Source organism: Canis lupus, chromosome 1, assembly GCF_003254725.2.
Source record: "Canis lupus dingo isolate Sandy chromosome 1, ASM325472v2, whole genome shotgun sequence".
In the NCBI taxonomy this organism is placed as follows: domain Eukaryota; kingdom Metazoa; phylum Chordata; class Mammalia; order Carnivora; family Canidae; genus Canis; species Canis lupus.
The window spans coordinates 48,539,743-48,562,921 of NC_064243.1; the positions used below are offsets into that span (position 1 = coordinate 48,539,743).

The following is a 23,179-nucleotide window of genomic DNA, read 5'->3' on the forward strand; positions in this document are numbered from 1 at the left end:
ACTTTCGCACAAATCTGAAAATGACACAAACACTATTCCTGAGAAAGTAAACTTGGTTATGTGTTTTGCTTTGATGAATGTCCTCTGGAAATCTGCTAACTTTAAAAACAAACTAAAATGTCATTGTTGATAAATGAGACTAAGCATGCTGCTCATTATTCAGATTTTGCTTTTCATACGTGGCTTTTATAAGACATTTTCCCCAGTATTTAAAAAAATTCTTCTCCCTCAGGCCCCACACAAGGTCTGTTCATCAGTGACCCATGCTGATGAAGGAAATTTCGTGTCCACCTGTGTGGCACAGTCACCTGTGGATAGTCCAAACACTTAATAAGTTTTGGCAGCCTGGATCTTTCTAGAACCATGGGGCATGGTATGAAGGGTATGAAGTATGAAGGGAACTCATACGGATAACCAGGTTGTAGGATTAATATAGGACCTCATACAGTTCATCGATGCTGTGCCATTAATGAGTTGGGCTAACAATACTGAACACATTTGGCAAATTATTTTCCTTTGGACTATATAAATGAGCATATTTATCATTTCTATAATCACTTGGTGGTCCCTAATTTTTATAGAGGCTAGTCCTTGAAATTGAGAGCCTACCTCTTAACCTGGAACAAAACCAAGATCAGTTTAGTAAAACCCCAGGGCAAGTGGTTACACTCACACCACCAGGTGCAAGGGCAAGTTTCATGTACTTCATCCTTTGACTGCACTATTGGATCAAAAAACCAAAAAATCTTAATAATAACTACTTTTTGTATTGGAGAAGATTCTATTGAATACCATAACATGGTATTCCTTTAGGAATAGGAGTGCCCTATAATTGAGTAGGTAACTCCAGCTGATGTACAAAAGGATATTCTTTTTGATGTGTCTGACTTTTCAGAATAACCATCTCTAATGGCGATTGATTTATTGTGTTATTGAAGCTTGTACTAACTCATGACAATAGATTTTGTTTTTATGTCTTTGCTTAGCTGGGAAGTTTCCGGTCTAAAACATTAGGTTGGAATTGATGATGGGGCCAATGTAGATGGTTGAAGAACAACACCTGGGAAGAACTTGGCTTCTGGAACTGGAGAGATGCTTATTAGCCTCCCTGTATCCCTCTTGTAGGGCTGAAGTGTGGTCCAGGCAGTGTGGTCATCATGGGGCCCTCCTGCCCTTGTTCCCAAACTTATCAGCTCTTTAACTGATATAAAAGCAAGACTTTAACCACTAAGCGTTGGCCACCAGAATGCATTGCTTTGGAAAAGTTAGCGATCGGGGCATTTCTTGAGATTATCATTTAGCAAGAAAATTTCTAGACGTTGATTTCACGAGAAGGAAAGAGCAGAGACTGGGGATGACAGCATCATTTGTCTGGAGGGGCAAAACAGCCATGTAAGAGAAATTGAGATAAAAAGCAAAAACCAGTTAGTATTTAGCTCTTAGCGATTTACTGTAAAGACAAGGAAAGCCTGTCTTTTTTGAACCTTAGAGTGGAAAGCTTCCTGGAGGACCGTTATAAAGAGCCCAGAAGTGTATTTGCTCTATTTTTACACTGACCTTTCGCTCTCACCAGAGAATATATAATTTTGGCCTTAAGAAGGCAAAATGGATGAGAAAGAATGTTATAAAACATCCAAGATTTCTGGCTGGCAGCCTCACAATGGCATGTTTTTGCTTTAAGTTCTTGAGACCCCTTGGTCTGAAATGTGGGGAGGGACACGTGCGTGGAGTGTCGATACCCTTGGGGGAGAAGTGTTCCTATTAGAATTGATTGTCAAAACCCGGCTGCTTGGGCCCAACTGCTAATTGCTGTAGCTCAGTCTTCGGACAGACTGTATATACTCAGTGGCTCACTCTGAGGGGTATACTGTTTAATAATGTCTGTGTCATGTCCTCTTTAAGAAAAGGAAGTGCCCAACAAGCCCTTGCGTGTCCGTGTCCGATCCTCAGACGACCGGCTGTCCGTTGCGTGGAAGGCACCGCGCCTGTCGGGAGCCAAGAGTCCACGCAGATCGCGGGGTTTCCTTCTGGGCTACGGGGAAAGTGGCCGCAAGATGAATTATGTCCCACTGACAAGGGATGAGCGGACACACGAAATTAAAAAGCTGGGTGAGTTTCACGTTAATTGGTATCCGATGTTTTGCTGACCTTTGCCATCATGCCAATACTTAGAAGCCCGTTCGTGACAGACAGGTGTATTTGAGGTGCTGTGTTCGTTTTCCAGGTCTGACGATTACTCACGACTGTACTCTTTGCTGTGTCCTCCATCTGTGCCTCCATCCTTTCAACCTTCGGTGGCAGGACCAGGCCTCCCTCCCAGTGCCCAGCAACTGCTGCCTGACCCGTTAGAACAGTTCCTTGAGCTGGGCCGTTTCTCTGGATGTGGGAGGGAAGCTAATGCTTTTCTCATCTTGCCTCTGCTTTCACCGTCTTGTTCTTTCAAGCTTTGTCTTAGATCCCAGGACACTGGACCTTGGGTCCTTTCAAGATGAGATGTGATGGCAGCTGCTGGAGCCTGCACGTCAGGCCTGCCCTCCTCCTTTTTTGCAAACCCTTTGTGGTGAAGGAAGCATTGGCCATGTCTGCTGGGACGTGAAGAGATGATGCATATGGTTCTAGCTCAGGGCAAGGCCTGACCTTTGCTGCTCGTACTCACTGATAAGCCCGGAGAGTGGCGCAGGCCATGGTCTGAGTGAGGCGATGCTGCAAACTCCTGGTTTTCTCCCCCTCTCCTCACATCCCCTTACTTACCTGATTAGTTTGGCGGGAGGTGCTAGGTTGTCCCTCTATGGGTCCTCTTCCTGGGGGAAGCCAAGCTGCAGAGAGCACACGATCTGCTCAGCTCCTCTGGGCCTAAGTCATGTAGGGCCCAGGGCTGCTGGGCAGCAGAGTCTGCATAGTTCTGGGGCTCATACTAGAAAGCACACTTGCTGCATGTTCTCCAACATAGATCATACCAGCAATAAATATGTTGGCCACACTGCTTAGTCTTCAGTCGCTTCCAAAGTGGATCAGTATGTGGCAAGGAAGGAGGGGTGATTTATTGGGTCCTCCCAGAAGACTCCAGTAGGATCTGGTGGTCTCTTCACTTGTGTTAGCCAGGCCTCGCTCAGTTTCCAGCATCAGTGAAGTGGGCTGGAGGTGGGAAGGAGGACCGGCTCTGGGCAAAGGAGCCCAGAAGGGCACAGAGCTGAAGGTTTGTGCTGTGAACAGAGTCACCCATGACAAGACATGTGTCTTGCCTGTGGCACCTACCTAAGTCTTCTGTCAGACATGACGAGGGACAGGCAAGTGGTGGGAAATGAGACTGGGGAGACAAGATAGAGAAATGTGAGAAGTGAGGGAGAGGAGAACCCAGAGTGAGGGTTCCTGGCTCGCAGCACCAATGAACGGCAGTTCGGGGCTCAGGAGACAGCCTGGTGAGAAAGGTGGTGGTGGAAATGGGGCTGCCTGTGGGAAGAAGGTCTGCTGCCCTAGGTGCCCCAGGTGCTCCAAGAACACAATCCATTCTCTCAAGGCATGACTACAGATTCTGGAATTTGGACAAGCAGCTCTCAGTTTCTCAGGACTCCCAAGGCTGGCCCCTTGGGCTGCATGGCAGGTGCTGATCAGGGCCGATTTGATCTGGTTGGAGACACTAGTGGAAGGCCAGGCTGGATTCCCTTTCTGGTCTAGAAGTCATCATCCTATTCTGCTGTCTGTTCAGCCAGCTGCTGAAGACCCTTGGACAAGTCTGCTGGGTGTTCTGCTGGGCATAGCATCCAAGCCATCTCAAAATTCACACTCCAGACTTCCCAAAGAAGACTAGCCACCTCTGCTCCAGTGTACTGGAAGCCACATGGGATTGCAGAAGAAAGTGGAGACATCAGAGCTGCACATGCTTTGTGAGGCTTCAGTATTAGCAGCGAGACCTAGAGCCAGAGGCCCAGTCATCTGGAGACTCCTCGGTCATTCACTCCCAAGCTTACCTCTTGCCCTGAATGTGTGTTGGAGGCTCTGTTTTGGTGACTTGGGCCAAATTCTACCCAGAATATCAGCAGAAGAGGAGAGTCACTCTTTCTGCATTCCTGATACTATAAGGGAGCATGTTTTCAGGGGGAGGTTTTCATTGTTCTGAGCATTTCATTAGATGCCATGTGGCAAAACCTTGTTCAGAGCAGACAAGTTCCTCATCTGACTGGTTCTGCTGTCTCTTCACTGGCTCAGTAGTGACCCCTGGCTCACCTGAAGGAAGCAGGAGGATTTGTTTGCTCCTTGAAGTTGAGCCCATGTGGAAACTGAGGTCAGGGCTGGGCTCCAGTCCCAGCCTGATGGACACAGCTTCTTGTGTCTCCATGACAACATGTTGGCTTTTGAATTTTCACCAAACAAGAAAATGTTGGACTTGCCATAATGAATGATCTCCGAGCCATGAGGAGGAAAAAATATCCCTGATTCTGGCTCCATCATAGTGGGGAGGATGCCGGGAATTCTGGGGATGACATCACAGTGGGCCTGCTGTGTCATAGGAGGCCAGGGTCTTCATTTTATCCTATGTAGGATTTTAATTCCACTTCTGAGATGCCATTGAAAGCATGGTGCCCACAGAAAATGGCCAGGGAAGCTTGGAGAAAGGTGGACCCAAGGTCCTGTCAGCAAAAATCCTACTCTCTCGGTCATTCATGAAGCACATGTGATTGAACATCTTCTGTGTCAGGCCCCTTGGGGGAAACTGGAGTCCCAGCAGTCCCCCATGGAGACAAACCACAGAGTGTGTCTTGAGAGCAGAGGCAATAGAACAGGCCTGGGAGGCAGGAAGTGCTGTGGTGGGTGCCCAGGGCCGAGTCCCATCCAGGCAAGCATGGGTGGCCATAGGACCCAGAGGCCAGAGGACATGGCAAGCACTGGAGCTCGTGTGGGAGCTGAAGAGTAATAAAGAAAGAGCGCATGAGTTGGGGGACCTTCCAGAAGTTACACCAGTCTGAAGTCCAGAGTTTCTGCTGAGTCATACACTTGAATTTGGGGAAGTGAGCCAATACACTGGCAGCAAAGAGTGGCCGTGGTACCTGGGGTCTCAGGGAGCGCTGAGCTGGTGATGCCGGGCTCATTTTGGAAATATTATTTCCAGACTACCAATAATAATCAGGGGCCCAGAATGCAGTGTGTTGTTATTCCAGTGAGTCTTCATTATTTCTGTGAAAAAGAGATGGTTGCTCCACAGCCAACACTTGGCTCTGGGCCCTCCTCCCCTTTCACCCACTGTAGCAAAACCTGGGGGGTCAGACTGGCCCTGCCACCTAGTCCATGACCATGGGTAGGTCATCTCATCGCCCTGAGCCTGGTTTCTCTTCTCTGAAAAGGAGACCATAAGAGTAGCTTCCTCATGGGGCTTTTGTAGGAACTAAATGAGGAGCTGATGGGACATACTCAACATAGCCAAGAGACCAGACCCAGATATGTGAACTGTTGTGGTTTACTCTTCCTTCATGATAATCTTGGGCCAAGTTTACAGTGGAGAGCTCACAAATCAAGAATTTGGGTGTTAAAAACAATCTAGGAACTTTAAGAAATACATCAGAAATATGTAAACACCTCAATTGTGGGAAATTAGTCCTTTATTGGTGGCTCTTGATAAATGATGGGCCATTGCTTTTTAAGTTTCTTTATACATGTTCCTGGATCACAAGTTTAGAAGCAGAGTTCTTTGCTGAACTTTGGCTGCTTCCTTTGTTAATGGCACCAAGAAATTGACCTGAAGGGACTCCCTTTTTTGGAAGTTTAGTTCGATGCTCTCTGAATCCAAGTGTTACAAACTTGATTTTTCCCCTTTATAAAACATACATTTTAAAATTTGATAGTAGAATAAGACATCAGAGCCTTAGCCTAAATATTAAGTTACTCATTCACAGCATGAGTTTCACCTGGTGTGTGTGAGTGTGTGTGTGTGTGTGTGTGTGTAGAGATAGAGGATGTTCAAAGGTTGTCAGATATTATCCCCTTGCCCTGAAATGTGACTGGTCACAGCAGTTTACATAAATAAGTTTCTCCATGTGAGGTTTTTGAACACTGGTCTCCTTTTATGTTTAGTTGACATGTTGTTTGTAAAAACAAAAGGTTTATTTTCCCATTACTGTGAAGGTTTGCAATGCCTAAAGGAAGACCTCCAGTGTTGCAAGCTCTCATTACCATCTCAGTGTTACCTCTGCTCATTTGCTTAGGTATTACCTGATGGTGTTGTCATCTGCATTAGAAGTATATCATATTGGGGCACCTGGGTGGCTCAGTCAGACCCTGACTCTTGACTGAGCCCACTCAGGTCATGATCTCAGGGTAGTGAGATCGAGCCCCCTGTTGGGCTCCCTGCTGAGTGTGGACCCTGCTTAAGATTCTTTCTCTCTCCCCCTAACCCTCCCTCCTCCCTGTGCTCACTCTATCTCAAAAAAATTAATTAATTAAATAAAAATAAAGAAATATGTCATATCGCCTCATTTTTATTCTTGAACTGATTAAGGCTGCTGCAGAAAGCTCAGTCAATAGAGCCTGGAGTTAAGCATTAGCTACTCTGGATTCAGAGAAGATTATGGGTCCTTCTTAGGGCATGCCCGTGTGCAAATCAGTCAAGTTTCTCATGTCTTAATGTCCTTACCTACAAAACAAGAAGGTCAAATTGGAATTTAATCAAAGTCTTATCTGGATCCCAGATTTTAAGATTCTGTGGTAACTTGAAAGTTTCAAGTTCTATTTCATCACTGTAATTTTTTTTTCAAAATATAGTTTTCAAGTTTAGATTCATTTGGATACTAGTGGGCCCAGTGTATGATTTGGGGAGCAGAGTGGAGGGAATTAACTGAAAGAACAATCCAGAAATAAAGGACATGCTTAAACTCTTACATTTGCTCTTAGCAAATCTTTGGAGGCTCAGTTCTGAGGATTTCAGTTTCTAAGGGCCTAGGATCCTCTCTGGACTGCTAACCTATATACTCACTGTTCTTGTCTCGCTCTCTTCTTTTTGATGACAGATAAAAAACTGAGTGACCTCTCTTCTCTATTTTGGAGGTAAAAAGAAATTGGGGGAGTTCTGTGGGCAAATACATTATTATTTTATTTTTTAAACATGGTTCATCTTTCTTTGATGTTGAGATAGGACCCCTTTCCTAAGAATTACAGGTAATAAGGGTGCCTGGGTGGTACAGTTAGTTGAACGGCTGACTCTTGGTTTCAGCTCAGGTCGTGATCTCAGGGTCCTGGTATCGAGCCCTGTGTCGGGCTTCACACTCAGCACAGAGTCTGCTTGAGACTCTTTCCCTCTTGCTTTGTCCCTCCCTTCCTGCTCTCTCTCTCTCTCTCTAAAATAAATAAAATCTTAAAAAAAATTATAAGTAATAATTACTTCTGCATTTTCTTACATAACAGTGAGCCTACTTTCTAATTTTCTTGGTCTCATCTTTAATTGTCCTGAAGAAGTTGGAATACCCCAGAAGGACGAGATGGGAAGGGAGGGGGTATGCAGAGAGTGAGGGTGTGCGTTCTGGAAAGCCAAGTGCAGAGCCTCATCCCTTGCCGGTTGGTCCACAGCCTCGGAGTCGGTGTATGTGGTCTCCCTGCAGTCCATGAACTCACAGGGCCAGAGTCAGCCTGTCTACAGGGCTGCCCTAACGAAACGGAAGATTTCAGGTATGTTTTCAAGGATGCATCTGCTCATGTCATGGTCTGTGTGGATGCATTGTTGTTTCCAAATGATGCTGCCTGAGTGAGAATTACATGGATTTCATTGAGTATGAAGGAAACCCCAAGGCTTGGCCACATCTTGGATACGAGTGCGTTTCTTTTTTACTCGGAGATGAGAGTGTGCTCCCGAAGAAGTATATTTCTCTTTATAATCTTGAATGGCTTTCCTTTGCAGCAGATTTGCTGCAATAGGTGCAGCCAAGCCTTGGCTCCATTTAAAATCACAGCGTAACCCACACATCAGTTGCCCTGGTGGCAGACCCTGAGCAGAGAGAAATAAGAGAAGTGTGGAGGAAGCAGTGTGCAAGTTCTACACTCATACTTCATTTTAGCTAAAATCTCCCAAACATAACCTTGAGAAGAGTGAGAAAAATGTAGTGAGGTTTGCTCATAGCCTAATCATTGGTCATTTACTAAGAGATGTTTTTTTCCTCCATCCATTCACAGATTTTTTTTTTTTTATATCACTCACACCTTAATAAATTACACATACCTATTCTGGATCTTATGCCTCAATTTAAAGAGACAACCTGCAGTGTGGCTATTTTCATGAATTCACAATGTATTTGTGATTACAGTTTTATAGGACAGAGCAGGCATTAAATTATTATGTATATTTCTATATTATCATTTTACTTTTATAATGATTATAGTTGCTTACGTTGTGTGACAAAAGTCTCAAATGCATGATGCTGCATTTTCATTTTTCATTGTTCACTGCTATAGTAGAAGTGACTGTATTGCTTTTCTAACAGGCTATTTCTACACCTCGCCCCCACTTGTAGCAAAAGTCATATCCTTTTGAAACATGGTCCCTGAGGCAGGAAAAGAAAAAACACAACAAACGATATCCCCAAGAGACTAAAATGCAAAACCAAAGCCTGTAAGTCTTCATTTATGGTAGAGATTGGACAGAAACTATGGCTTTGTGAGTACGAGGTATTCTCTTGGAAATTGGCAAACTGAGTTCTATTTTATGCCTCAATGTAACTTGCAATCTGTCTTGGAGCCACATTTTCTAAAATGTAAGGATATTGAACCCAATGTGATTTATGCATTTGTTTGAACCAGAACCTCATTTCATGCCATGATCGCTAAGGAAATGCCATGACTTGACCTTTTCTCCCCTCAAAACTTTTGCTTCCTGTAAAGATTGTATTATTTCCCAGAAACTTACAGTATGTGTTAAGAAAACACTGAGTCACTTGGAGTATCTTGGACCAAGGCAAAGCATCCCTTCTGCACTGTTCTTTATGTCCACTGAATTGGTCAGCTGTTCAAGTAAACTGCCCATTTCTTAGACTATGGGTAAGAAAAACAAGAATGGAGATTTTGGTTTTTCTGCATTGACCAATCAAACAATTGCTTAGCTTTCTATGCATTTCATTTTATCTACCTTAAGTATAAGCAATTTAAAAATTATACAGCATGAATAATGAGCTCTGGAGGCCAGAGGAACTCAGGGCAGAGTAGTCTTTAATGTGTCCCATTGTTATTTCAGAAGAGGATGAGCTAGACGTGCCTGAAGACATCAATGTCCGGGTCATGTCATCCCAATCTGTGCTTGTAGCCTGGGTGGATCCTGTTTTGGAAAAACAGAAGAAAGTTGTCGCATCAAGGTACTTTCCCTTATTTCTTTGTCTTTAAGTATGAGAGATGTGGTTTTTCTGACCCTGAAGAGACATGAGTTTATTTGAATGACTGTATCTCTTGACATATCTGAATGTTGGCCTCTTCTGTAGCTGAAGGGCAGACTATTCTATGACAAACTGGCTAATCTCAGGTGTGGTCACACATTTTCTGCAGATCAGATACTACCAGGGCCTCGTGTGTAACACACACAGCAGAACCTTGCCTCTCACTTGCTCAGAGTTTTATCTTGTGTCTGGAAATTCCCTAGATTCTGTTTCTTCAATTTGTGTTTTGTTTTGCCTCAAAACAATCTATTTGTGTGCACAAGATATGGCCTCATCTTAGAAGGAATCTTATCTTTCCTCCTGTTATCCAGGAAGGATGGCAGTAGGAAGGATTTTTATGTAGAGAGGTGGACATTTGTCGAATGCCTTCCACACCATAGTTCTTCAGACATCCTTCAAAGCCTGAATTGCTTTATATCCAGCTCAGTTGTGCACAGCAAAAGACACTATTTTGTCCTCAAGCCATGAGTTTATGCCATTCAGATTTTTATACTGATTTGCAATAACAGTAGAAGAAAAACTAATCATAAGGTTAAGATAATTTTTGCGTTTAAAAAAGCCACTGGAAAACACCATTCCTTGTTAGCAGTAGATTATTATAGCCATCAAAATTTTATGTGTTAAATGATTGAATAGTTTATATTACCAAGAGAAAGCCAAAGATTTGGTGGCCACCAGGGCACTATGTATTAACTTTTGAACCTATCTACAACCAGGAAAAGTGAATGTCCCTTAAAAAGATGAATGGAATGGAATGTTGATATTATATATGTATTTTACATATATTCCATTATTTGTATTAGATATAGTTTCTGTCACTGTCTGTTAGTAACAACAACAACAACAAAAAGACATCTCCTTCTTTTGAAAGACCTCCGGAAGCTCATAGTGATTCTCCTCCTAGCTGTTTTTTCCTGATTACCACTGGACTTTGATTCCCAACATCTTGATGAAAACAAAAGAGGGCTTGAATTTTTTTAGCAGGACTCTTGTATTAACTGGTGGGCTGGGCTGTGTCTGCAACTAAAGTCTTATCTTGACTTATTAAATATCACCTTGTTAATGCTTCAAATACTTTCTACTGCCAAGTGGCTGCAAAGAAAATTTCTAGGGAAAGGAATACAATAAATGTCATTTGCAACTCTTAGAGTGTGGTAGATGTCTTATGTCTGGGATTGTTATTACCAAGTTTGTTCCCACTGTTTCTCTCCCTGACAATCACACAGTATAGTTTCTTTGGTAAACTCCTCTATCCTGCTCTGTTTGTTACACATTTTTGCTTCTTCCAACGCTAATAAGTTTACTCAAAACCATATGTTGCCTTTCCTTCTGAACCTATAGAAAACATGCCTGCTTTGGCATGAAATTTATCTTCTTATCTTTTTTTTTCCTGAGAGCCAAGATACCTTGGGCCAACTTCAGTTATTGCTATTGCTTTTTCACACCACATACATGCACACACATACACACACATCCCTCAGAAGGCACTTGCCTGGTCAAAGCTGTCCCCCTTCTGTCCCTTCCCTTCTCAATCTCCTCTTGATCTCATGTGCAGTAAGACACAGTAAGTTCCATCTCTCCTAGCCTACTTTAAACATCTTTCCTGGAACTTGAGAATAAATTCTTTAACTTAATAACATAGTCAAAAACTTAGATTTTTCTTCTCTTTAATTTCTCTACTTACCTCCAGAATTCATTATTCATGGGAAAGAAAAAAATAGCAAGGAGCCTAGTGTTCAGTTCCAGAAAAGTGATCAACTGGGTACATTGTTGCCTTGCATTTTCTTGTAGACAGTACACTGTGCGCTATCGAGAAAAGGGGGAATTGGCAAGGTGGGATCACAAGCAGACCTCCAACAGACGTGTGCTGGTGGAGAACCTGATTCCAGACACTATGTACGAATTCGCAGTCCGTATTTCACAGGGTGAAAGAGATGGCAAATGGAGTACGTCTGTCTTCCAGAGAACACCAGAATCTGGTCTGTATTTAAAATGGCCTTTGGATTTTCAAACTGAGAATTACTCTGAAAATAAGATTTAAAGATAGTTTAAGAAGCCAATGGTGATAAAAGCCAGCAGAGAGGTTTTTTAAAGTAATGTTGACCCTAATTCTGGGACTTATTTCTACGTACTAATACAAAGAAGTTCAGGAACTATTACCTTGGGTCCATGTTTTATCCTTTGCTGGCCATATTCATTAGCATGTTATTCTGATATGTGGAGCACATTACATCCCAGGATAGCATAATCATAAATCACTGCTATATGCATGCGTGTCCCTGGGTAATGCATGGTTCTGGAGGGTAGGGGGTACTCTTCTTTCCTAAGGCTGAGCTTCTGTTTGATTCTGGGGGAGAATTTTGCTCTGTATCAATTATTTTATCTTAAACAATGTCTTTAAAAGCTTTATTAAAAAGAAGTTTGAACTAGATTTTAATCTTCTTTATGTATTTCATTATTCAACAATGAAAGAAATTTTGAATTTCTAAAAGCATTGCCCTAGATGTGTCTAAACTTGCTACGTGAGTCAGTAGCACTGACATAAATCACTATCTTGCATAAGGAGTAATGAGAGTGTAGAGCTTTCTGTCATGTGTAATAAAAATGAACACAGTAGTGCTTCAGTGGAAAATATATATGTAGGAACCATCTGTCACTTACTTTCAGAATATCCATAAAGGCATGTTTAAACCTTGGGTCCTTGTCCTTTTGCAGCTCCGACAACAGCTCCTGAAAACTTAAATGTCTGGCCAGTCAATGGCAAACCTACAGCTGTCACTGTAGCTTGGGATGCACTGCCCGAGACCGAGGGAAAAGTGAAAGGTAGGAACTTCATTATTTAAGGTGTCAGGTGCACACAAGAGTGACATACCCCAAATAGAGATGTGTATGTTGACTCTGATAAACAACGTTCTAATAGCAAGCTTGGTGACTGGAAGATCAATAGGGAAGCAACATACGTATATGGGACGCTAACCCAATGGACAAGGGTACTTCATGATGTGTTCTCATTGTCAGTAAGATCCAGGTGGTCATGAAGATGAAAAGCCATCTTTCGATGAAAGATGAAAAGTCTATCCCAGTGATTTCAGTACTGCTCTCAGGAGGGGTGTTTTTAATTGTATGGGTGTGACATCATAACCTTTACACATACAAGGAACAACGTTGTGTTGCATGCTATGGGTCTTTTCATTGTACCAATATGATCGTGGAACATGGGAATAAGCAGGAACCCTGTGGAATGACAAATGTCTTGAATGATATAATAAAAATGGGTTTGAAAAACCAAGTAATGAAATTAAAAAATTGATTTTTTTCTTGTCAGCCTTTTTAATTAATATTTTTTGGTTAGGAAAAATAATGACTTTAAAATTAAAAAAGATCAAAGATGAAAAAGAATTAGAATAAAATACAGCTATTCTTAAATTTAAAAATTGTTGAGAATATGAAATAAAAACACAGATTACTTCTTTTTAGTGTAAAAACATTCAAGAACCTTCCAGAAGTCTTTTCAGAGACATTTTAGAAGGCTATCTGGAGGATTTCACCTGACATTGACTATACAGATGTACTTTAAGGATATGTTAAAGATTTTATTTATTTATTTGAGAGAGAGAGAGAGAGAGAGAGCACCAGTAGGGGGAGAGGGAGAAACAGACTTCCTGCTGAGCAGGGAGCCCGATGTGGGGCTCGATCCCAGGACCCTGCTATCATGACCTGAGCCGAAGGCAGATGCTTAAAGGGGCTGAACCACTCAGGTGCCCTGAGAATTTCTTAACTGAAAAAACTAACAGGTTCTCTTGTATTCGACTGTAAATTATCTTTGAGGACCTGTAAGGATGTCTTTCCATAGGACAATGGAAGTTAAAGAAGGCAGTTGTAGAGTAGTAGTTTCTAAACTTAATGCTTTCTCACTTTGCAGTTTTTAAAGAATATATTGTACTGTTCTTACTCATTTTTTTTCCAGTGGAATAAATCAGAAGCAAATGAAGACAAGACATATTTAGTTGGCCCCTTTAATCATCCTTTTTTATGACAGTTTGTTGTGATGCTGGCAAGGATTCTGAAAATTGCATAAAGACATTTTTGGCTGACGACTTTTGTTAGTTATAAAAAAGTCAATTGTTCCTCCTTTTATGACTTTATTATCATGCTACTTATTTGCTTTCTTTCCCTCTCCCGCATCTTAGTTTATATTTATAACTCCTTGGCGAATGAACCTCCCTGGTAGTCAATGAAATATTTTTAGAAATAATAATAGCTACTGAGTTTTTGTGTCCAAAAGAACTCATGTATCATAACCCTGCTCAGGCAGTTTTCATAAAGGGATGGTAGTGGGATTGCAAATTCATAATTGAATTCCCCACTGGGGAATTTATATATATGACAAATATAAAACATAATAGAAGAATATAGTTTGACATGGTTACATTTTTTCCAGATGAATTGAATTCATAAAAAAGTTTGTATTGCAAAATTTTATAGACAGTGGGTTCTTTTAATTCTTAGTTTTGACCATCATAAATGACTAGTTTGTTCATTTTCAAAGAGAAAAGAATGTGTTTTTTTTTTTTTAAAGACAAATGCTGCAAAAGCATTTTTGGTTGAAGTTTTTTAATTAATGTGCTTATTAAAGATTAGATCTCAGGGAAGAGAAAAGGTCTTCTGTGCTCCTCTCCATACAACATAGACAATATGACAGTTGCTTGGCTTTTCTGTGATTCAAATTCTTTTTCATGGTTAGTTCCTACCCACATTAATTTGATAAGTTTTGTAAGTCTTGAGTTCATTGAGAGGAAAACAGACATGACGGTTTTTAGTTGAGGGTGGAAATGCTGTTTTAAAATATGGCTTCCTTAAGTTGCAGTATTTCCATAGAAACCTGGAGCTATATTAGTTCTTTGGGCTGAATTTGCTCTGATTTTCAAAGTTCAAGGGCATTACATGTTTGTAATGTAACATCACTGATTCAAGATGGAAATGTTAGACATCCCATCAATCTATGAACCAGCAACTTTTCCTCACAGTTTTAAATACTGTGAAATATCCTGACCTACGTATATTAAGCCACGATTGTAATTCCTGTGGAAGTGAAATTACACCCCAAATATGAGATCTATCTGGCTTAACGTGCAAAGAAAAATAGCCCAGATCAATACACTGAGAGTCCTAAAGGCGTTGGCAGCTCTCCAGATTCAGTTCCAACCATCATCAGTTAAATCTGCTGCAGCTTCTTCTACTTGGGCTATAGTAATGCTGACATAGTAAATTAGTAAATAAGCACAATGAAGAAAAACTCCCGACGCAGTGTAAATAGTCTTGGTATGTTGTATGAAGACTGGCCTCCTGGGCTCCATATGTTTAATTTGCTGAAAATGGAAAGTTGCCAGCAGGTTCCCTCCGTGGCCCTGTCTGGTAGCCTGAACGAATGTTAGTTCACCTTCCACCGTGTCTCTATGCTCCAGCTGCTGACTTGGCGTGCATTGCTAGAGTATTAATTTTAGTAATGCACGTTCTAATTCATCCTGCCCATACAGTCTGTCTGCTGGACACAGGACTGTGTTCACTTTCCTCCTTCCAACCGTCTGCCAAATCATTTCAGAATACATTCTTTCATACGCCCCGGCTCTCAAACCATTTGGAGCAAAGTCCCTCACCTATCCTGGAGAGACTACTTCTGCCCTAGTGGATGGTCTGCAGCCTGGGGAACGCTATCTTTTCAAAATCCGGGCGGCAAACAGGAGAGGACTGGGGCCTCACTCCAAAGCCTTCATTGTCGCTATACCAACAAGTAAGCATCATGTGTTTGTGGCTCTTTCTCTGTCTCTCTTCATTACCGCTAATTGTGGTGTGTTACTTTGATCATACTCTGTTGATGATTTTTTGGGCTAAAGTTGTCTGTTGAGTTCTAAAATATTTTTGTTGTCCCATTAGAAATTAGTCTTCCTGGAGACTAAAATATTATTGATTGCTTATCACATGAATTACTATTACAGTATTACAGTAACATGAATGTATCAATTATGTGATTAATCTTATATCACTGAGTAATTTGGGGCTTATGCTGACAGGGAAAGGACATTTTTACAGGTGTAATAATACACATGACATTTTTAATTGTTAGCTCTTTTTTTTAATTTTTTAAAGATTTTATTTATTTATTCATAGACACAGAGAGAGAGAGAGAGGCAGAGACACAGGCAGAGAGAGAGGGAGAAGCAGGCTCCATGCAGGGAGCCTGATGCGGGACTCGATCCCGGGCCTCCAGGATCACACCCCAGGCTGCAGGCGGCGCCAAACCGCTGTGCCACCGGGGCTGCCCTAATTGTTAGCTCTTTTCAATTTCTAGAAAGCACTTAAGATTTTTCATTTATATTCCATTATTTTGGAGTGCAGCTTTAGTCAGAACTCCAGTTACCTCATTTATAACTGGAGTTTTATATATATATATATATATATATATATATATATATATATATATATAAATTATCAAGATAACTATCAAGATTGAGCAGGTTAATAAGTTCCCAAATTGGAGCATGGTATTTTTGGACTGTATTTTCTTTTCTGCTTCCCCATATTTACATCAGATATTGGTAGCTGTCTCCCTAACCGTGTGCTGTGAGGATCCACAGTATACCACAACATTATACAGTTCTGTGCTGGAAAAACTGGAATAGATGAGGTTTGCTCCTCTGGGTCCTCCACTGCCATATAAACTCCCCTCTTCTTACAGCATCCCTGGTTCAATCTTGCTCTCAGGAAAGGATAAATTATAGAGCACATGTAATATAATGCTCTGCCTACCCCAGGAGTCTTTTTAATCTTAAGCTTTATTTTGGGATTACAAATGTATACTTTATTAAAGGAATTTTAAGTAAGAAGGAGGAAACAAGTACAGACATGTTAGGGGCAAGAGAGAACTCTTTGTAATGCCCCCCAAATTATGTATTTGTTGCTCCCCTATCACTTGCAAATCACACACAACACATCCCCATTTATTTTTAAGTATAGATCATTTAACATTCATCATTTTATAGCAAACTTATGTGTATTTCTTCCCTACATGGCTAAGAGTGGCTTAAGACATCTGTAGTATCCTGACAGTTACATTAAGAAAATCCTACATAAGATTTTTGCATTTACAAAATCAATGGGTCACTTTAAAGTACTCCTTTGAAAAATTCCTGCAAATAATAAGCTGTGACATAACTTGATTACATTAATAGAAATCTAATACACATCTCCTGGGACTGTATCATTACTTAAAGCAAAAAAGATCTTTAAAAGATTGCCATAATTTGGAAAATGTATTCAATGTCTAAAGAATGAGAAGTTATTAATTATAATGACTAATTACAAATGCCTCCACACTGCCCTCTTAAATACTCACCTGATGTTGCACAGCTTTCTTTTTTTTTTTTTTTTTTTTTTTTTGACGGCTAAAATCTTTAAAATTTATTATAGCCAGTTCTGGTGAGTCCGATGTGCAGCAGAAGACCCATCCAGAGGATAACTGGAAATCTAAAAAGCCGGAGACTTCTCCCAAAGCTCCCACTTCCTCGAAACACACTCATTTGCCTGTTTCTCCCCGAGGCAGAAATGTCAAGAACCCTCTTCTTGACTTGAAGAACAAAATACTGGCCAACGGCGGGGTGCCCAGAAAACCCCAGCTTCACCCTAAGAAGACTGAAGGTTTGGATCTGCAGTCAACAGAAATCACTGATGAGGAGGAGCCGGATTCCCGGGGGGACCCACCAACATTGCCCTCAGAGACCCAAGACCAGAAGCCACAGCAGAGGCTGCCAAGTAGATCTGTACCCTCGGTCCTTGCTCCTGGGAGGACCCCAGTGAGGGTGCAGACACCCGGGCTGCCCCGAAAGGAGGGCATCGACAGGGGCAGCTCGTCTCTGGCTTCTTATCCTCGGCCAGGAGTGTCCCCTTCAGCCCCAGCCTCGTCTGCACCCCACATACGCATGGAAGGCAGCCCTCGCCGCCCTTCAGCGGGGCCCTCCACCAACCCGCCCCCCAGCTCCACTGACAATGACTCGGTGGGCCAAGAGGAGGAGGAGCCAGCCGCGGGCTCCCGGGACCCCAAGGACGCCGCCTCCCAGAGGCTGCCTCCCAAGAGCACCTCCCACGCCCGGCCGGCCCTGTGGCCCAGCCGCCAGGCCACCTCCAGCGCCCTGCGGGACAGAAGCCCCGTGCACCACGGCACAAAACCAGCCTTGCCCGCGCGGAGAGCACCCCATTTGGGGGACAGGGAGGACAATTCGGGTGCTTCAGTCCCACCCTCGAGACTTTCTCCGCCCCAGGGAGGGTCATCTCGGCTGCCACCCACCGAACCACACCGCGGGGCTCCACTGTCCAGGGGCTGGAAGGATGGTTACGGCGCCGCAGCCGCCAAGTCCAACGTGCCATCACAGTCCAGGTCTTCCTCGTCTTCTGGTCTCTCCTCTAGGACACAGGGCTCTGAGGGAGAGGATGCCTCTGATGGCGATGGTGACAATGATACGGAAGATAGAGGCAGGCAGGCTGAGGCCACCGCCCCCACCTCTCGGGCGCGGCTGCCGGCAGGGTCGCCTGTCTCTGGACATTTCAATTTGTTCAGAAACAAGCCCTTTGCTGCCCACACGAGATATCCAAGCCGGTTTGGCAGCGGCCGAGGACCCCGGTTGCATCCCTCTAGCTCCCCGCCATCCACTGTGTCCCCCCGAGTTCACTCGAGGGTGAATTCTCACGGGGTCGCTGCAGAGAGCGAAGCAGAAGACGAGAAGCCACTCCCTGCCACCGTGGTAAACGACCACGTGTCTTCCTCCTCCAGGCAGCCTGCCTCCCTGGCCGTGGACCACCTAAGGAAAGGCCCACAGAGAGGGGCGAGCCTTCAGCAGAAGGAGCCCTTGGCGGAGAACCCCAAATCCACGGGGCCTGTGGCAGGTGCGCATCCTCAGGGCAAGCCCCTGCCCGCCAAGGCGCTGGACGTCCAGCAGAGCACAGAAGTGGGTGCGGAGGGCGGCTACCCTAAGGCGCACCTGGCCCCCGCTAGGCGGCCGGCGACGCGGTCCCAGCACCACCCCGGGCCCGGCGTGCCCAAGAGGATGGCCCCCGGCCAGGGCCTGGGTGCCGGGGCCGCCGCTCCCGAAGGGCAGCCTTCCCCCGCCGTCTCCGCGTCGCAGCCGCAGCCCCGCGGCCCCCAGAGCAAGGACGTGGGGCGCCCGCTGTCCAAACCCAAGCCCGAGCTGCCCCAGGCTGCGCGTCCCCACCCCCGGGCGCAGGACAGCGCCTCCTTCTCGGACCCCTACGCAGCCAGGGGCAGTGAGTCCCCCCACGCGGCGAGCTCCCGAGGGGTGCTCCCCACGTCTCCCCACAGTCGGGACGAGGACCCAGAGGCCAGATCTGTCGGAAAGCACCACGACAGCGTCGAAGCAGAGGCCCGAGGCGCCCGGGAGCCCGCACACCCGGCCCGGGCCAGGGATCCCACCCTGTCCCTTCCCAAGCACCGGCAGCCAGAGGCTCCCGCGGGGGGCGCGGGCGACAGTCACCTCCGCAGACCCCCGGGCTCCCTGCTGAGGCCCGGCGGCCCCCGCCCGCACCCCGTTGCCCGCCCCCGGGTCCCGGGCCGAGCCGGGCCCCAGGCTGCGGGCAAGAGCGAGCGCGCCTCCCAGGGCGCACCGTCCAAAAAGGAGCCCCTGACCGCCAAATCTCAGCAGTCGGTCTCGGCAGAGGAGGAGGGTGAAGGCACGATGTTTTTTAAAGGAGGAAAGGATGGGGACCCCCTGTCTTCCTCTGCTCCAAAGTGGCCCTCCTCCAGCCCCAGGGGCAGCAAATATGTGGATGGGAACATCGCTAAGGACAAGACCGACCCTGCCCTTGTGCTCGCGCCTCCCAGGGTGAGCCCCCCCCAGGAGGAGAAGCGCGCCCCTCCGCCCGCTCCTGGCAGCTCCCCGAGAGCCCCACTCGCCCCGCCCAGACACCCCCACCGCAGCCCTGCCACGCCAAGCCCCACCGTGGGCACCCCGGCCCGGGTGCGGTACACCACCCGCGCCCCTCCCGTCCATGCCTCCACCACCCCTATGCTGTCCTTGCGCCAGCGCATGATGAACTCGAGATTCCGGAACCCTCTCTCGCGCCAGCCTGCCAGATCCCCCACCAGACAAGGTAATTTCGTTTTGAACTCTCTCTGCGGTTCTCAGTAGTAGTGTTCATGGCAATTCTAGGGAGGCTTTTATTTTATGTTATGGAGTGTCTGCTGTGTCCAAGCACTGCGTGAAGAGCTTTACAGATGTAAGGGGATTTCGGCCTCTTAACCACCTCTTGCATTGTTTGTCCTGGTTTTCAGTGGAGGAGACTAGGACTCAGGGATCTGAGCGGTTCCAGAAGTCAGACAAGCTATGTGGCGGGGCTGCAGCCCTCCCGTCCTCTGCCATTCCTCCACCGCATACTGCCTCTTTAAATTCACGAACATATGCTCTTAATCTGTGAAAAGGAGTCACAGATGCCATACTAGGGTTCCTGTGTTTTAGGTTATTTTTAGTTGCTTACCTGCCAGGCTATATTCAAAGAATCCACAGTAAGGAAGTGGGTACCTGTGTAGGCTGGATTTTGTTCTTGTTGATTCTGCATGTAAAAACTCTCAACATACCCTGCGATTAAACTCACGTCTTGGGTGTGAATTACTTAGACATTGCAATCAGCGAATGTTATTTAAAGCCTCCAGAAAATGCATGTTAAAGATGATTGTCACACGGAGGAGTAAGAGGCAGATGTGTGACTTACATTGAGGACACAATGAATTAGAGACCCCAGGGATCTACAGTATCTACTCCAAGTCAGCGTTTGGTTTAGGGACACCTTGCACTCTCTTTGCATGCTATTGGTACTTAATGGAAGATTGTTGAATGAATGCATTAGTGTTTATTACTCTGTACTTTGTTATTAGTTTAGCCCAATGTAAAGACATAGAACAATGTCCTATATAGAGGTCAGTTCTCTATTTAAAATGGACTATTTTAAGCAAACCTAAGACCCTGATAACAGATATAAAATCCACATTCCCTTGTAGATAGCAGGAATTCAATAAATATTTAATTTTTGTTAACGATTTGAGCAAGAAAAATAAGTCTCTGACCTACAAATAGTTGTCAGAAAGCCCAAATACTTTGTGCCATGGGTGGGGCTGGATCACAGTGCTTCCAGAACAGACCTCTACTAACTGAAACAGATAAGAAATGCAGAGATAAAGAGGAAGGGCAGGTGCTAGGAACAGAAAGAGCAGCAAATGAAGGCACAGCTAACTGGACCTTCTACTTTGCTCTGAGCAAACGTTTCTCAAGCAGGCCCACAGAAGTCAGCACTGAGCATTTACACTTGGTGATTGATGATTGGACCTGATTCAGCTAGAAATAGATGTTGGGTTTAGTATAAGCTGCTGGGAAGACCAGGACAGCATCTAGTCTATTTTAGAGATAGTTTTCTTGATCCTTCTAACCTTCCTTCCCTCTATCTTCCAACTGGCTAAAATAATGCTATAGCCACTACCGTCTTAAGCTTTATTGAGAAAATTTACTTATGCTGGACTCCTCTCCTCAATATTGTCAGAAAACTGTGACTTTATTGTACTTTTAATAGATGTCCGTATTTGGTATTTAGAAGTCCTGATTTAAGACTGTCATCTAATATATACCAGTTATTGGTTTAAAATTCTGTTTAGTATTTCTGTTCAAAATGACATGTTACTAGTTAGAGTGTGGTATGAAGCCAACTTTACAGGAGTGTTGAACTTACCAGATTCTGTTGTTTTTTTTTTGTTGTTGTTGTTGCTATTGTTTTGTTTTGTGTGCCATGTAGGTTATAATGGCAGTCCAAATGTAGAAGGGAAAGTGCTTCCTGGTAGTAACGGAAAACCAAGTGGACAAAGAATTATCAATGGCCCACAAGGAACAAAGTGGGTAGGGTAAACTTCTTTACACATACCAGTTGTTTTCATGCTGCTGGGAAGAGAAAAATGGTGGGCATTGTGTAGAAATAAATGAAATGGTCTTTCGTTTCTCTTCTCCAGTTTTAACCACTCATACATTAATATACTTGTATATTGTTTCTTCCAGTACTCAGAAAGATCTTTTATTTTATTCTCCTGAGTAATTGGTTTGCTTTCTTCTCATAGCTAATAAGATAAGTGGGCCTTTATTTCTTGTTTGCTTTGACTGGTTAGGAAGATCACACAAATGTATGTTCCAACCCCACAGCAATTACATGGGCCCCAATGCTTAGCCTCTCAAATGGACTTCTTTTCCTCCACCTTTGATAGCTTTCATTTTATTTTATTTTTTTATTATTTGATTAACTAATATACACATTTTTTAAAATATTTTTTTAAAGATTTTATTTATTTATTCATAGAGACACAGCTAGAGAGAGAGAGGCAGAGACACAGGCAGAGGGAGAAGCAGGCACCATGCAGGGAGCCCGATGTGGGACTCGATCCCGGGCCCCCAGAATCACGCCCTGGCTGCAGGCGGTGCCAAATGTGTATACACATTTTTCTGTAAATTGTCCCAAATCCTTTGTAAAAGAAAGCAGGGTAAAAGCAAATGAACAAACCAGAAAACCCTGGATCAAATGGGCAGTTTTTATCAGATCACCTTTTGAAAATTTCCAACAATTGTTGTTTGGCTGAAAAAAAGCTGCTAGTGTTCTATATAGTTTAAGCTAAATGACTTTCACTTCCTGGGGCTGTTTAGGGTTTGTTTGTTTGTTTGTTTTAGCAGGTTAGAGGGTAATGGGCAGAACAACTAAAATGTTCACCAGATTTAAAATATTTCTTCAGAGAATCACGACTAGGGATTCCCAGTCAAAACTTCCCGTTTATGGCAGTAAGTTTTAGGAAGACATACTGAGAGACTTCAGGAAATTTTTAGTCACTGATAAAAAGATACATTTTTGTCATTTCTCAAAGGAACAGGAATTTACAAAGGAAGAATGTATATTAAAGCAAAATGTCATTGTAAGCAATTTTCATTACACCACCAGTGTAGAGCATGAGCTTATCCCTAACAGGGATAATAATAGCTTCTCTCCCCCACCCCAAAAGTTTTATAATTCCTTAGAATATGGAATTTTTGCCTGCATTCTGTATTGGGCAATTTAATGACAAATTAAATTGTCTTTGTTATAGCAACTTCAGTTTTCAACATGAACAGCCAGACAGAAACATTTCATGTTTTTAATACACTAGCAATACATGTTCATGTCAAGAAGTTGAAACAATTCAGAAATATAGGGAAAATATTATTTCTAAGCTAATAAACACCCCAAACCACTCCCCAGAGAGAACCACTGCTAACAGTTTGGGATATGTCCATCTAGATTATTTTTCTTTGCAGTTTTAAGCTTACGTACACAAATGAATATATGTTATATACACAAATGAAAAAATATTTTTAAAGATTTTATTTATTTATTTATTTGAGAGAGAGAGTTCAGAGAGAGAGAGAACCCTAAGTAGACTCCGTGCTGAGTGCAGAGCCCAAATGGGGCTCGATCTCATGATGCCGAGATCATGACCTGAGCTAAAACCAAGAGTCATAGGCTTAATTGATTGAGCCACCCAAGCAACCCTGATTATATTTTTATTCTGCAAAATGGTCAGTCCGTAATATGAGTCCATAGCAGTGGATGTCAATATATGCAGAATTTCCAAATCCTTCTCATTGGCCCCTAGTATTCCACTGTATGGATGAGCCATATTTTATTTAATCCGTTCCCTCCACTGATGA

At 43.7% G+C, this 23,179-nt stretch overlaps 1 protein-coding gene and 1 long non-coding RNA gene across 2 annotated transcripts in view; one reads left to right on the top strand and one right to left on the bottom strand.

Annotated features, from left to right (window-relative positions):
* Window positions 1–23,179, top strand: part of FNDC1 (fibronectin type III domain containing 1) — a 100,887-nt gene that overhangs the window by 42,706 nt on the left and 35,002 nt on the right. The window contains exons 5-12 of the mRNA XM_025422664.3: window positions 1,903–2,109; window positions 7,555–7,653; window positions 9,209–9,326; window positions 11,196–11,383; window positions 12,120–12,227; window positions 15,007–15,195; window positions 16,872–19,562; window positions 21,252–21,352. Of these exons, the coding sequence (XP_025278449.3) occupies window positions 1,903–2,109; window positions 7,555–7,653; window positions 9,209–9,326; window positions 11,196–11,383; window positions 12,120–12,227; window positions 15,007–15,195; window positions 16,872–19,562; window positions 21,252–21,352 (3,701 nt within the window). The remainder of the gene's footprint in view (window positions 1–1,902; window positions 2,110–7,554; window positions 7,654–9,208; window positions 9,327–11,195; window positions 11,384–12,119; window positions 12,228–15,006; window positions 15,196–16,871; window positions 19,563–21,251; window positions 21,353–23,179) is intronic.
* Window positions 1,432–4,469, bottom strand: LOC112644382 (uncharacterized). Its single transcript, XR_003126342.3, has 2 exons — window positions 2,752–4,469; window positions 1,432–2,582 (listed from the first exon to the last, which is right to left on the bottom strand). It is a non-coding gene; the product is annotated as an uncharacterized LOC112644382 (long non-coding RNA).